The following is a 14905-nucleotide window of genomic DNA, read 5'->3' on the forward strand; positions in this document are numbered from 1 at the left end:
CTTCAAAGTTTAGCTTGAGCTCAGTTCTTCTTCTGAAGTTTCAACAAATCACTCTGGACCACGGTGATGTCTCTTTTTTAATTAATTTATTTTTTAATTGAAGGATAATTGTTTTACAGAATTGTGTTGTTTTCTGCCAAACATCAACATGAATTAGCCACAGGTATATATATGCCTCCTCCTTTTTTAATGTCTAAAGCATTCAATGGTTCTATTACTTACTGCTGCTGCTAAGTCACTTCAGTCGTGTCTGACTCTGTGTGACCCCATAGACAGCAGCCCACCACGCTCCCCCGTCCCTGGGATTCTCCAGGCAAGAACACTAGAGTGGGTTGCCATTTTCTTCTCCAAGGCATTAAAGTGAAAAGTGAAAGTGAAGTCACTCAGTCGTGTCCGACTCTGTGCGACCCCATGGACTGCAGCCTACCAGGCTCCTCTGTCCATGGGATTTTCCAGTCAAGAGTACTGGAGTGGGTTGCCATTGCCTTCTCCATTATTTACTGGGAAAATATTATTTTGCATCATTATTTAACAGTATAGATAGAATTACATTTTCCTTTGCTAATGATTGATCATCTTCTGAAGAGAAGAAACCCTGACTTGTATTTCTATATCCTTTTAAGAAAACCAACACACTACTGTGTGTCTAACAGTCTAAGATACATTTTGTTAATGAATTCCTTGCATAATGTGGCACAGAAAATGACAATGGCTTAAAAACAAGTAATTTTGGGACCAGCCAGTAATTAAGATTTTGGACACATATTTGATATGCATCTGCTTCACTCTCAATCTCCCAAATTAAATGGAAATGCCACCACCTGACCACCTGCCTTCTGTTACTGTAGTTTACTTTTAAAAAAAATTTTAGTGAGCACCAACACTTCACAACACAGTGTATCGTGAGCCTCGGGTGATCACAACGATGAATAAGAAACAGTTGTTTTCTTCTGAGCACATACATTCAGGTAAGGGCAACAAATATGCCCAAAAATATAAATACAAGGCACATTTAACAAATGCTCTATTAGCCAGAGTAGAAATGAAATTAATGAGAGCATAAAAAAAGCAGATGTGAATTCTAACTCAGGGAATAAGAGAAAGGTTGCAACTGTGACATCTGGGCTAGGCAGGGAAAGACTGGGAGGGGTTTAGTCAAAACAAAACTCAAGGAAAGGGGATTCCCTGGTGGCTCAGGGGCAGAGAATCCACCTGCCAATGCAGGAGACATAGGTTCTATCCTTGATCCCAGAAGATCCACATGCCTCAGAGCAGCTAAGACCAAGTGCCCCAACTACTGAGCCTGTGCTCTAGAGCCGGGGAGCCACAACTAATGAGCCCACGTGCCGAAACCAGAGAAGAGCCCGAGCAGCAGTGAAGACCCAGCACAGCCAAAATTAAAATTAAAATTATTTTTTAAAAATCAGGGAAAGAATTCTTAAGCCAAAGAAGTCCAGTCACAGCCAGGAAAATAAAGAACACATTCTTAGTGTTCTTTGAAGAAGTAGTACAGGGCAGGCTCAGCTTTTGCCAAACTCAGTCACCTGAGTAACCCCAGCTGCAAGAGTGCTGCATGCCCATTTCTGTTTTTTATTATTTACTTAATGGTCTGCTTTTAAACTGACTCAAATTTTTTTAACTTAAGTGAACTTACAGAGAAATAAAATTGTATATCAATACAAATATAATCATCCAGATGTAACTATAAACACCCTGTTACAATGTAAGTGTTAGCTGGAGTATTTTTATTTAAGGTAGGACACAAGAGATATTTTGGGGCAAGTTTTGGCCGGGAGGGGTGAAAGCAAGGGAGCATGCTCAGAAGGTTGGGGTCAGTGCTTTTGCTCCTCACAGCCACTGCCTCGTTTGGACCTGCTTCTGATCTATACTCCCCTGGACCCTCCTTCAGCTGCTCTGATTCCTGGGCCAGACGTGTGTTTAGCTCCATGATACCATTTGCTTCATCAAGGTTGCAGGCGGTGAGAATGACACTGATTCCAATCAATTCTGATGGGCTCCAGGCTGCCTTCCCTGCAGACGTCAAGCTCCAGCTTCAAACACCGAGACAACAGCCTTACAGAGACTGCCAAATCAGCTCCCACAATGGTATAAGGTCAAATCCTCAGAACAAATTATTCACTGACACATATATAATCGTATACATATATACAACACAGATACACACACATATACAAACATATATCTCTATCTAGGAGTTCTGTTTCCTCTTTCTCTGGTTGAACTATGACCAACACAACCTTAGACAAACATGGCATAATACAGGCATTTATTAAACCTGGAAGTAAGTATACGTGTGTTTGTGATATTATTCTCTGTATTCCATTTGAAATGTTTCATAATTTTTGAAAGTTTTTTTTTAAAAAATGAGTAATAGGGGAGTTCCCAGGTTGCCTAGTGGCTAAGATCCTAGGCTTTTACTGCTGTGGCCTGGGTTCAATATTCGATGGGAGACTGAGATCCTGCAAGCCACGTGGTATGGCCAAAAAAAAAAAAAAAAGAAATAATAATTGCAATGATAAATGAATGATAAATAATAAATGAATAATAAATGCAATAAAAACAGAATAATATTGTTCAGTCCTAACTAGGTAATGTTTTTATACAAAGTCTGAACCTTCCTTAATTCTGGTTCAGTCCCTTTGTTAAAAGAGGTATTTGCTAATGTTTTGAGAAGTGCTAGCACTTTTTTCTTAAATAAACAAAAGGATTCAAGGATTCAAAAGGGAGTACCCCTCTTATTTTATGCGTTAATGCTATTTAATAACATTTCCATATACCACCTAAATCTACCACGCAGTCCATTCCTTGGGATGTCAGAGAATGCGGAAAGCTGGAAGATCAGAAATAAATGATGTGGTGGTTGCCAGGGCTTAGGAAGGAGAAATGGAAGGCAGAGTGCAAAGGATTTTTAAGGCAGTAGAAAGACTAAATATGATACTATAATAGTAGATACTTGTCATTATAAATTTGTCCAAGCTCATAGAATGTACAACACCAAGAGGGAACCCTAATGTAAACTGGAGACACTGGGTGACGATGTGTCAGCTTAGTTTCATCAGTTGTAACAAATGTACCATTCTGATGGGGGATGTTGACAATGGAGAAGGCTGTATATGTTCAGGTCTTCCCCTGTGGCTCAGACTGTAAAGAATCTGCCCGCAGTGCAAGAGACCTGAGTTCAAACCCTGGGTTGGGAAGGCCCCTAGAGAAGGCAATAGCTATGGCAACTCACTCCAGTATTCTTGCCTGGAGATACAGGGGAAACCTTCGTACCTTCTGCTCAACTTCGCTGTGAACCTAACACTTCTCATTACTTTGCCAACAAAGGTCCATCTAGTCAAGGCTATGGTTTTTCCAGTGGTCATGTACGGATGTGAGAGTTGGACTGTGAAGAAAGCTGAGTGCCGAAGAATTGATGCTTTTGAACTGTGGTGTTGGAGAAGACTCTTGAGAGTCCCTTGGACTGCAAGGAGATCCAACCAGTCTATCCTAAAGGAGATCAGTCCTGGGTGTTCTTTGGAAGGAATGATGCTAAAGCTGAAACTCCAGTACTTTGGCCACCTCATGTGGAGAGTTGACTCATTGGAAAAGACTCTGATGCTGGGAGGGATTGGGGGCAGGAGGAGCAGGGGACGACAGAGGATGAGATGGCTGGATGGCATCACTGACTTGATGGACGTGAGTCTGAGTGAACTCCGGGAGTTGGTGATGGACAGGGAGGCCTGGCGTGCTGCGATTCATGGGGTCGCAAAGAGTCGGACATGACTGAGCGACTGAACTGAACTGAACGCTTCTCTAAAAAATAAAGTCTACATAATACTATGCTAAAAAAAAAAAGAAAAGAAAAGAAAGAGCTGATGTAGAATAATATAGAATCAAGAACAAAAGTGAGAGGATATCCCTGAAAAGAAGGCAGAGGTATGTTTTCCTCTTGGACACTGTGGAGAAACATAGACAAGAATAAAAAATTAATTCTGAAGTTAAAGGAAAGGATGCTTATGAAGTTTACATTCGTAACCTCCATCTCATCCATCAAGCTGAGACAAAGAAGATCTGGGGGAAATGAGAGGAACCAAAACATCAGAAATTTGGGCTTAAAAAGAGTGATAAAACTGACTGGAAGAAGTGAAGGCCTGAGTCAAAGGATGACCAAAAAGTCATGAGTTCCAGAATACGGAAAAAGAGGAACCAACCAATCTACATTTGCAACAAAAGAGAACTGAATAAGCAAATTATGATATGGCCACACATTGGGACACCATGCTGCAGCCATTAAAAAATACGGAGTTGTTAATCTGTGAGTGCAGCAAGATATTTGCAATATTATTGACAGACAAAATCAGGTCAAAATAAAAACTTTTGCACAAAAGACAAATGTACATATTTATATAATACAAAGTTGGGAAGCTCATCTGTATGCCAAAGGGTGAGCATATTTTACTTCTGGGTGGCAGAAGTTCTGATAATTTTTATCCTATATTTTCTCTTTTTTCTACAGCCACCATATACTATTTGTTGAGCCCCATACAATTCCCATTAGTGCAGACGTTAGTTTCTGTTTAAGTGTTTGGTCAAGGAAATGAGAAAGGAGATTTCTGAGCTGTGTGTGTCTTTGGATTTGACGGCTCCTTCTTCTAAGGCAGCCGCCTCTAGCTGCGGGGATGAATCAAGCCAGTATTCTGACAATCCCAAAGTCAACACTAACACAATGCCAACTAATTGATAGGCACAGGGCAACTTCAAGAGATTCTGACCTTGCAAAACAAATGAATTCAACTTTCATGATCCAGTCATTTCCAAGAGCACAAAGAAAACTGAGGGGTCGACGGCATGAGTTGACTCAGCCACCTCTCAGCGGTGTCACAGCCTTCAAGTCTAGTGTTTATACTGTCATAGTCACATTGCCTGGCTTCATATTTTAAATGCTTTTCTGTGCTGTCTTAGAGTGTAACACCTTCTCTCATGGCGTGTATCAATCAGCTGCGAGTAGCCCTGGCCAGCATGCTGCTGGGGGCTTGGGTGCTACAATGATGTCAGTTGCTTCCCAAGGCGCATCCTAGCTCTTGAGACCCTCCAGGCTCTAAGGAGCTCCCTTGGGAAGTTCCCCTGGAGAAGGGACAGGCTACCCACTCCAGTATTCTTGGGCTTCACTTGTGTCTCAGCTGGTAAAGAACCTTCCTGTAATGCAGGAGACCTGGGTTCAATCCATGGATTGAGAAGATACCCTGGAGAAGGGAAAGGCTGCCCACTCCAGTATTCTGGCCTGGAGAATGCCATGGACTGTATAGTCCATGGAGTAGCAAAGAGTCGGACACACGATTGAGCGACTTTCACTTTCACACCTTTTGGAGGCCTCCCGGTATCTCCATATCCTCCCCAAATGGAAACAGGCGAGTCTGATAATCTGCAGCTTCCTCTGCTTTACACCAGGGGGCAGTGTCTGTTTGTAGACAACAGTTTTCCTGAGATCATACTGGGGACAAGAGTAACTATGGTCTCCTTGACCTACCGGCACCCATTCACCTAAACTGATGGAAGGAACACCAGGCAAAGCTCCCCAGATTATCATCCAAGCTCTCAGCCATTGTCTCAAGGCAGACAGAACTAAATTTGAGGGTAAGTGTGGCATAAAACTGGCTCAGACAAGCAGAGATCTCTGGTAGATGGTCCCACGTCTTAGGAGTCCTGACAAAAGCTCTAATGCCACAGGTTCTCATCATGGCTGAACGCCAGGTGGTGGTGAGAATTCCTTGGGGCCTAAGGGACGGTCTTAGTGATTGCAGTCCAATAAGGTCTTCACTAAGGCTTATGATGTGGACTGTATCACTCACTTATGGTTGAGAGGTTAGAACCATAAGCTATCCACCTCCGTGACACCTCATGGAAAGGCAGTCTTCCTATGAATCTCCTGGGGAGAAGGGACATAAAGATAAATACTAGCAGGTAGGAGCCATGAGATGGGATAATGTTCTACACAAAGTTCAATAAAGCATCCCGAACAAAACCCACTCTTCCTCCTGAGTATTTACTTTTTGCTCAGTTGCTTTAGTCACATCAGACTATGTTGTGACCCTATGGACTGTAACCCACCAGGCTCCTCTGTCCATGGGATTCTCTAGGTAAGAATACCGGAGTGGGTTGCCATGCCCTCCCCCAAAGGTTCTTCCTGACTCAGGGATCGAACTCGGGTCTCCTGCACTGCACGCAGACTCTTTTACCACTGAGCCACAGGGGAAGCCCCACTCCTGAGTAGTAAATGACCACAACTCACAGTCATAATGGGTTAAAGGAAGAGCAATAAAAGTGAATTGTTATTCTCATATTGTAGCATCCTCTCTAAGGTATGCAGATCTTCTTTTACCATTTTAATTTTTAAAAAAAATTTTTAACACAGAAAAGTGGAACAAATAAAAATGATTCATGAACCCACCACCACAACAAACTAGTGGCAGTTTATCATATTTGTCTTAGATTCTAATAACACAATATTACAGATACAGAGGAAATCTCCTTTGTATCCATCCCTTCTCACATCCCCTCCCTTCCTTCCCAAGAGGGAAGGAATTGTGTGTCAATCTACTTCATGTTTATGCTTCTACATTGTTCATATACGTTCATAAGCCATATAAGTATTGTTTCCTAATTTTTAAAAATTTGTTATGAGAGTATGTTTCACATTGTATATATCACACTGTTTTTTTTTCATTTCACATTGTGTTTTAATAGATTCATCCATGTGGCCGTGTGTAGACCTAGTGTGTTCATGTTAACTGTTTTATTCTATCAAATTTATATTACATTTTAATTATCCAGTTCCTTTTGGGGAATCATTTAGAAAGAAAAGAAAGAAAGTGAAGTCGTTCAGTCGTGTCCAATTCTTTGCAACCCCTGTAGCCTACCAGGCTCCTCCGTCCATGGGATTCTTCAGGCAAGAATACTGGACTGGGTTGCCATTTCCTTCTCCAGGGGATCTTCCCAACCAAGGGATTGAACCTGGGTCTCATGCATTGCAGGCAGATGCTCTACCCTCTGAGCCACCAATCATTTAGGTGGTTACTAGTTTTTATCATGACAAATAGTGCTGTAATAAACATCCTACACGTATCTGCTTATGTAGAAGCTCAAGAGATATTATCACACACACACCAAGGAGTCCAATGCTGGTTGTAATTTTACTAGACAGTGCCAAATTGTTCTCTAAGTGGGATACTTTCTACTTCTCATTTTCATCACGCTTGTATTGTTAGATTATTAAATGTTTGCTAACCTAATAAGTGTGAAATCATATTTCATAGTTATTTTAATATGCCTGTCCCAGATGACCACTGAAGGTAGACATCTTTTTATGTGTTGACTATTATAGTTTCCTCTTCTGCAAAATATCTGTTCTATCATTCCACTTTCTAAAGCACCATGAAAAGATATTTATTGCATGAACAATATGAAAATACTGGCAGTTTTAGGAGCTGAAAAGTATTGTTGAGGTTATTAAGAGTTTATATAAAAATAATGCACTCCGAAACACCAGAGTACTATATCTCAAGCTGAGGTTCACAGCAGCATCTCAATTCTGCAGGTGAAATGAAGGCTTATTACAGGTTACATGTTCCTGTTAATTAATGGGTGTTTTAAATTCTGTGCAAATTATACCACAACCTATGATTCATAATCCTGAGCAAAATGAGGGAGCTGAAATCTCTGACTCGGAACAAAGGAGTAGGGTCCTTTTCCACTTTATGTCCAAAGGGATCGAGAAGCAAAGATCTGTATTCCAACTTTCCTCCAAACGGTCTGGCAAATAAGCGCACACAAACACAAACACAAAACAGTGATGACAGCATCAATTTTGAATCACGACTAGAAAATAGAAATGGTAATAAATAGAATTATTCATATATTAATATTACAAATATTTACCTCCTGCCCAAAGGAGGGCAAGGCTTCCTACATGGCACAGTGGTAAAGAATCCAGCTGCCAATACAGGAGATGTAAGAGACGCAGCTTGGGGTGGGAAGATCTCCTGGAGTAGGAAACGGCAACCCACTCAAGTACTCTTGCCGGGAAAATCCCGTGCACAGAGGAGCCTGGCGGGTTACAGTCTATGGGGTCACAAGGAGTTGGACACGACTGAGCGTACACAAAGGAGGGTATGTATATTTCGGGGGTGGGTAAGAATTTTTCTAACTAAAAAATTAGAAATCTTATTGCTTGTTTATAACATGACTAGTTTCACAGAAGGCAATTTTTCTCCTCTAGATTTCTGCTAATGAAAATGTGGGCTTCCCCGATGGTTCAGAGGGTAAAGATTCCATCTGCAAGGCAGGAGACACTAAAACCAAGCATCCTTATTATCAGGGCATGTGATCCCATCATGATGATAAGAACTCTACAAAACCTGCATTTATTCTCTATGTATCAGATAGTTGACCACTATGGGGATTCCAAAGATTGTGTTTGCAAAGCAAGGGAAGGTAGGTCTCCTAGTCAAAGGAAATTGGATATTGAGAAAATGTTTGAGGAATTACATGATGGTATCTACAATCTAAGAAAACAGTTAACCTAAAGACCTTTAGATGTGGCTTATAATTTGGTTTTGTCCTCTCAGTTGTAACTTGGATGTGTTTGAAGTACAGGGAGTTGTTTTTTTTTTTAATGATCCTAGAAAGAAGAAAATGCAAAAGGGTCTGTAAGGTTTCCATCTTTGTCCCTCTAGCTTGGTGTTTCTTGGATGAAGCTGGTCATCACCAAACCACAGACACAGAAAAGGCTCCTGCTGAGGCAGTCCCCACCCCGCTCCGCCACAGTCCCTCTCCCTGGCAGTCCACAATGTGCAGTCTTAATGTGCAGGACTCCCCGTCTCGGGCAGGGCTGCTAAACCATTGGTCTGTACCCTCGCTGAGCACTGGGAAGACAAGGGCTTCAGTTTTAAAAGCAGACAAGCCATCAACCTCCTTCCATTAAAGCCAATCAACTCTAAAAATGGCTTTTTCCTTTGGTAGAGAAAGCGACCCCCACATGAATGATGAAAGCATCACATTACAACTGTGTTATGGGGCTCTCCAGTTCTCACACTCTGCAGGCCAGCTCCCCTAGCCCAAATCATGAAGTCTACCAAGTAGACTTGGTAGAATGGGCTCTGGGGAGCTCCACTCTCATATCCAGGATAGCTGTGAGTGACCCTAGGACCATTTGGATGATATAGCTCTATGGGGTAGTTAAGTCCTCACAAACAGGTAACAGCTGTGAATAATTCACTTCTGCTTGGATGGGCATCTAATATCTTTTGGGATCAGCACAGCTACAGGGTACCTTCCCAGCCCATACCCACAAGATAAACAGTTACTCATGCCTAATGCTCTAAGAGCTAGTTCTTCTATGATGAATGCTGACCACATGACAAGTAGGGTTCAATGAACGGTCATGGGCTTAGATCACTCTGGTACTAAACTCTAACCACCTGGGTCAACCATTAAAAAAAGGTTAAAGTGAAGTTGCTCAGTTGTGTCTGACTCTGCAACCCCCATGGACTGTGGCCTGCAAGGCTCCTCTGTCTATGGGTTTTTCCAGGCAAGAATACTGGAGTGGGTTGCTATTTCCTTCTCCAGGCGATCTTCTCGACCCAGGGATCGAATCCAGGTCTCCTGCATTGCAGGCAGACTCTTTACCATCTGAGCCACCAGGGAATCCCCCCAAAAAAGGTAAGTGGTGGAAATTTAACAGGTCCTGAACACAGGAATAGTGGCCTTTTTAGTGCCACACTCCACTCAAGACAAAGTTATTCAAGGTCACTGAATACCTGGCCAGTCAGGTGAGAAGATAATGTCATAGGAGGTAGAGTGCAGGGATGGGGAGGTAAGGTTACTCAGAGAGGGACTCATGTTCCTGAAATTCTTGGTTAGAATAAGAAAAGAATTTTCTCAAAGAGAAAATATACTGGGTTTTCCCGTAAGATGTTATGAAAAACCTGAACAAGCTTTTTGGCCAACCCAATAAGCACCCATCAGGCATCATGCTTACAATTCTGTTTTTGGCATTAAATACTCTTTTATGATTTAGCACAAACACTTTTTCTCCACAGTAAACTGCATTTAAAGCTAAAACAACACACTTAAAGGAACTTCAGAAAATTGCATATTTGTGAACTGAGAACTTGTTTTGCTAGAGAAAGAACTGACTTAATCTATGAGTGCATCATTTAGATGGTTCTACTGCCAGATGATGAAATCAACTGAACTTTCAAACTTTTTAGTGGAAAAGAGAATCACTTAGTCAATCCTCACCTCTAACCCTCCCAATCTTCCTGCTGAGCAGTTGACTTATGCAAGGTTTAAGCAACTGGTGGACTGGTACTTATATCCATGACCACCCTGTCCCTTACCTCAGAATAACTAATTCAATTAACCATCACAGGTTAATTGTAATTATTTAACTTCCTGCCTTCTGTGGGAGACATGAAAGAAGAGGGTTCAATCTCTGGGTAGGGAAGATGCCCTGGAGGAGGCATGGGAACCCACTCCAGTATTCTTGCCAGGAAAATCTCATGGACAGAGGTGTCTGGCGGGCTACAGTTCATGGGGGTCGCAAAGACTGGGACGCGACTGAAGCAACTTAGCACACACTGCTTCACCCCAAGGCCACAAGAATGCAAACTTCACAGGAAAGAGATTTCGGTTTATAAACATTGCAGCCCCTGCTAAGCATACAGTAGGCACTCACTATATGCTGAATAAAGGAAAAACTAAAATGGCCAACTCATAGTAGATACTAAAAAGGATCTATGAATAAAATGCCACTAGAATAAAAGTAGTAATTAATGTCAAAAGGGCCATTTAAAAAAGAAAAGGAAGAGTAACTTTTGCATGGCAAAGTGTATTTGTAGTGACCTTGAGCATACAGAACTCACATTTCTAGGATGGGGTGTGCAGGCAGTTTGGGAGAATTCTGTACCACGAAGAACTGATTCCCTTTTACACCACCCATTGTAGATGGTACTATGGACTTAAAATAGTGTCAAGCCCAAAGTGGCTCTGGGCAGAATGACCCAGCAGAACTTAAACCAGAAAGAAACCCGAAGCATTGAAAGCCCCTGGAACAGGAGTGAGTGAAGTCGCTCAGTCGCGTCCGACTCTTTGTGACCCCATGGACAGTAGCCTACCAGGCTCTACCGTCCATGGGATTTTCCAGGCAGGAACACTGGAGTGGGTTAGCCATTTCCTTTTCCAGGGAATCTTCCCAACCCAGGGATCGAACCCGGGTCTCCTGCATTGCAGACAGACGCTTTACCATCTGAGCCACCAGGGAAGCCGCCTCAAGTCAAGGAAAAGATAGTAAGTCGACACCAGAGCGGATGGGCCCTTTGGTCAGTGGGTGACCAGGGCCCTCTCTGTTTAAGATTTCAAGGGGACAGCGCCACAGGTTAGAGATTCCCTTTCCGTAGTCACAGAGTATTCCAGCTAACAAGGGGATTTTGCATCTCTTACTAACCAGCTCGCCAGATTAAGTATTCATTCTCCACACATTCCTTCCCTGCTCCAGGTGAGGGGACCAGGGCGCCTATGGGGCGAGGATCCGAGGCTTGGGCGGGGACAAAGCTTGACAGGCCGGCCAGCGACCTTGGCTCTCCCTGGCGCAGGCCAAAGCGTGGCGCCTAGCCCAGCGCCGTCCTCGCGCGAGGTGGAGGTGGAGGCGGGGGAGGCTCGCCACACCTGGGGGTTTGCAGAGCCTTGGCATCTGGGCCGGGCTTTGGGAAATCGCGGGGCGGGGGCGGTATGCCTCACCCCAAGCTGGGTGGCCAGGAAGAGGCAGCGGTGGTAGCTGCGGGAGACTCACCTGCAGCAGCACGGCCAGCAGGAAGCACAGGTACATCTGGTAGATGCCCATCTCGCCCACCGCCTGGAACGCCTCCTCCACCTCCATGGCGGGCCGAGCGTTCGGCCCCGGCCCCGCACCCAGCTGGAGCCCGGCCGCGGCCCCGGCCCGCCCTCCGCTACCCCCGCTCCGGCGTGGCCCGGCGTGGCCCTCCCCGGCCGGCCCGGTGCGCCAGGCATCCGCCTGGCCCAGCCAGGGAGGAACGGCGAGAGAGCGCGGGCAGGGCGGGGCGCGCGGGCGGCGCGCTGGCGCGGGCGGGGCCGAGGGCCGCGTGAGCCGGCGAGATGCCGGGTTCCCCGGGCCTCTAGGCTTTCTGTTAAAGATTTCCTTCTGAGAGGGTGGGTTAAAACGGAGCTTAAAGCGGCTTAAAATGAGAGAAAAGAGGAAGTGGGTTCCGGTGTAGGCATCCTCTCTGATGGAGAAATAAGGCGAAGGGCAGCCTCCTCGTCTAAGCCACGGCCTGCCCGCCCCCCGCTTCAGGGGCTGTGGGGCGCAATGACGGTTGGGAGACCCGGTGCCCGCTGGTAAAATTTGTCCTTTTGTACAAATCGTTTAAATACAGGAAGTGGAAATGGGTTCTAGATCCTTCGGAGAAGAGTGCTGTTTAACATTTCTTTCCTCCTGCTCCCTGCTTGCTATGTGGTCAGGCCGCAGGTAACCAAATTCTTGCAAAAGCCTGAGATACATTTGGTTATGTAAATAGGCACGAAGTAAAAAATATGAAAGGTTAATTTGTGGGACAGGAGGTGATGGCTGCTAAAATGTTTGAAGGATAAACAGCAGTTTGAAAGGCTGGCAATGGAGAAAAATGCAGCAGGACCTAGAGACACCGGTCACCTGGTTTAAGTCCCCTCATTTCTCCACCTCCCTAGGTTGGTTTTAACAACTGCATAGCATTCCACTCTGCAGGCCATGCCACCCAATACGATATTGAACAGAAAAGGTGACTAGCAATGCTTTACCTAGAATTTTACACATAAAGAGAGTGACATAGGCCTATAATTTTCTTGTTACTGTTCTTGTCTAGGTTTGGCTGGAAGATTATCGTAGCCTAATAAAATGAGTTGCAGGTGTTTGGTAAAACTTCAAGCCATCTAGGCTTGGCTTGTTTTGCAGGGGGAGCCTCTTTATTACAGAGATGGATAAAGATACATAGAGATTTTTGTCACATATGTTTTGGACTTTTGTTTTTGAATCACTTTTAGTTTATTCTAGAAGTGTTACTGTTTTATCCACTTTTTCTATTGTTTTTGGAATAAACTTGTTCATCTTGTTTTCATAGGGTTTTTAATTATGCTCTAGCTGTTTTTATGCCTTGTTTTTTTATTACTCTTTTTTATTGTCCTTTTCTTATGGGTCTTGCTAGAAGTTTGTCTACTGTATTATTTTCTGAAGAACCAGTTTTTATTTTGTGATTTTTAAAAAATTTGTCTTTGTTTTCTGTTTTATGGGTTATATGAATTATTTTTGTTTCTTATTTTTGCTAGTCTATAATTCTTTTACTACCTATGTGACTTGAAAGTTTAGCTTTTTGCTTTCAATTTTCCTTTTATAGGAATAATTATACATAAGACTTATGCATTTCTCTCTCGGTGCTACTTTGCTCTATCCCATAACTTTGTCGGGTGGTGCTTACATTGTCTTTAGTTTTAAATATTCCATGACATTGTAATGTCCTCTCTAACCAATGAGCTATTTGTTAGTTCATATTTCTTTAGTTTCCAATTAAAGGTTGTTGCTCTTTTTTAACTATCTTTTTATTGTTGATTACTAATTTAAGTGCTTTGTGTATGAAGATGATCTGAAATCTTGGAAATCATTTGAATTTTCTTGTGACCTAGAGATTATCATTTTTGAGTTTTTATCAAGTTGTCTTTTTATTTGTGAAAGTTTGTAAAAGTACCAATGGAATCATTCCTCTTAAATCATGATAAAATACCTCTTTTTACTTTTAATGCTTTTTGTCTTAAGTTTTGTTTTGTTTAGTGTTAATATTGCTGTGTCAGGTTTTTGTTGTTGTTATTTTCCTTGTAATCCTTTTATTTATCTCATATTTTCAGTTTTGTTATATTCTAGACATGTTTATTAAAGGAAAGCTTTTTAAATTTGTTTGTTTATACAATTTTGTAATCTTGGTCTTTTAACAGGTAAATTAAATCAATGTATATTTATTGTGAATGATATATTTGGAGTCATTTCTACTATTTCCTGTTTTATGTTTACCATCTTCTTTCTTTTTACTTCCTGGCCATCTATTGGAGTCTTAAAGACGTTTTTATATGATCCTTCTCTCTTTCTGCTACTTTTGGGAGCTACAGATTGCACAGTTATTATTTTAGTAGTTACTCAACATTTTAACATCTACAGAACTGAAATACTGTTCTACCATGTTGATAGTTACTTAATATATCTATTCTCTTTTTAAACTACCCGAGATTCCAAGAATGCTTTATCTGAGAAAACATAGGAGACATAAAATGTTATATTTTGGAAAACTTTGTTAGGTGACTCAATAAGTGACTATTGTGGTGCCAAAACACTGATAAAGAAGACTAATGTGAAGTGTTTGTGTTTTAATTAAAATTAAAAAAAAAAACAACCCTTCTATTGTTAAGGAAAATTATCCTGCATTTAGAAATAATAAGAAAGCAAGAAAGAGGACTATATGTCCTTTCAATGTAGTAATGAAGCAGTATTCAACAAGTCCACCCCCAGAATTATTTAATTATTTAATTCAGTAGGAAAATTTAACTGTATTTGACCTGGCTATTTGCTATGAATTTGACTCTATGTAACCCCATGGACTGTAGCCCACCAGGCTCCTCTGTCCATGGGATTTACCAGGCAAGAATACTGGAGTGGGTTGCCATTTCCTTCTCCAAGATACTGTGCATTTACATTTAAATTTGTAGATTTTTGTTTGGTAGAGATGTAAATAATTATGTCTAATAGGAAAGATAATAATTATTATTTCATTGCCCTGTAAAACATTCAGTCCAGTTCAGTTCAGTTCAG

General features: G+C 42.2%; 1 protein-coding gene across 5 annotated transcripts in view; it reads right to left on the reverse strand.

Moving 5' to 3' along the window:
* Nucleotides 1–12764, reverse strand: part of SLC22A15 (solute carrier family 22 member 15) — a 123709-nt gene extending 110945 nt beyond the window's left edge. For 2 of the 5 annotated variants that reach the window (XM_059883551.1, XM_059883554.1), the window contains exon 1: nt 11852–12763. In XM_059883551.1, the coding sequence (XP_059739534.1) occupies nt 11852–11938 (87 nt within the window). In that variant the 5' untranslated portion in view covers nt 11939–12763. Of the gene's footprint in view, nt 1–11851 lie in introns of all 5 variants that reach the window. The other 3 variants (XR_001496419.3, NM_001193093.1, XM_059883549.1) reach the window with 3 other exon arrangements.
* Between the last annotated feature and the right edge of the window lie 2141 nt (nt 12765–14905).

The sequence above is a fragment of the Bos taurus genome, chromosome 3, assembly GCF_002263795.3.
Source record: "Bos taurus isolate L1 Dominette 01449 registration number 42190680 breed Hereford chromosome 3, ARS-UCD2.0, whole genome shotgun sequence".
NCBI classification, from domain to species: Eukaryota; Metazoa; Chordata; class Mammalia; order Artiodactyla; family Bovidae; genus Bos; species Bos taurus.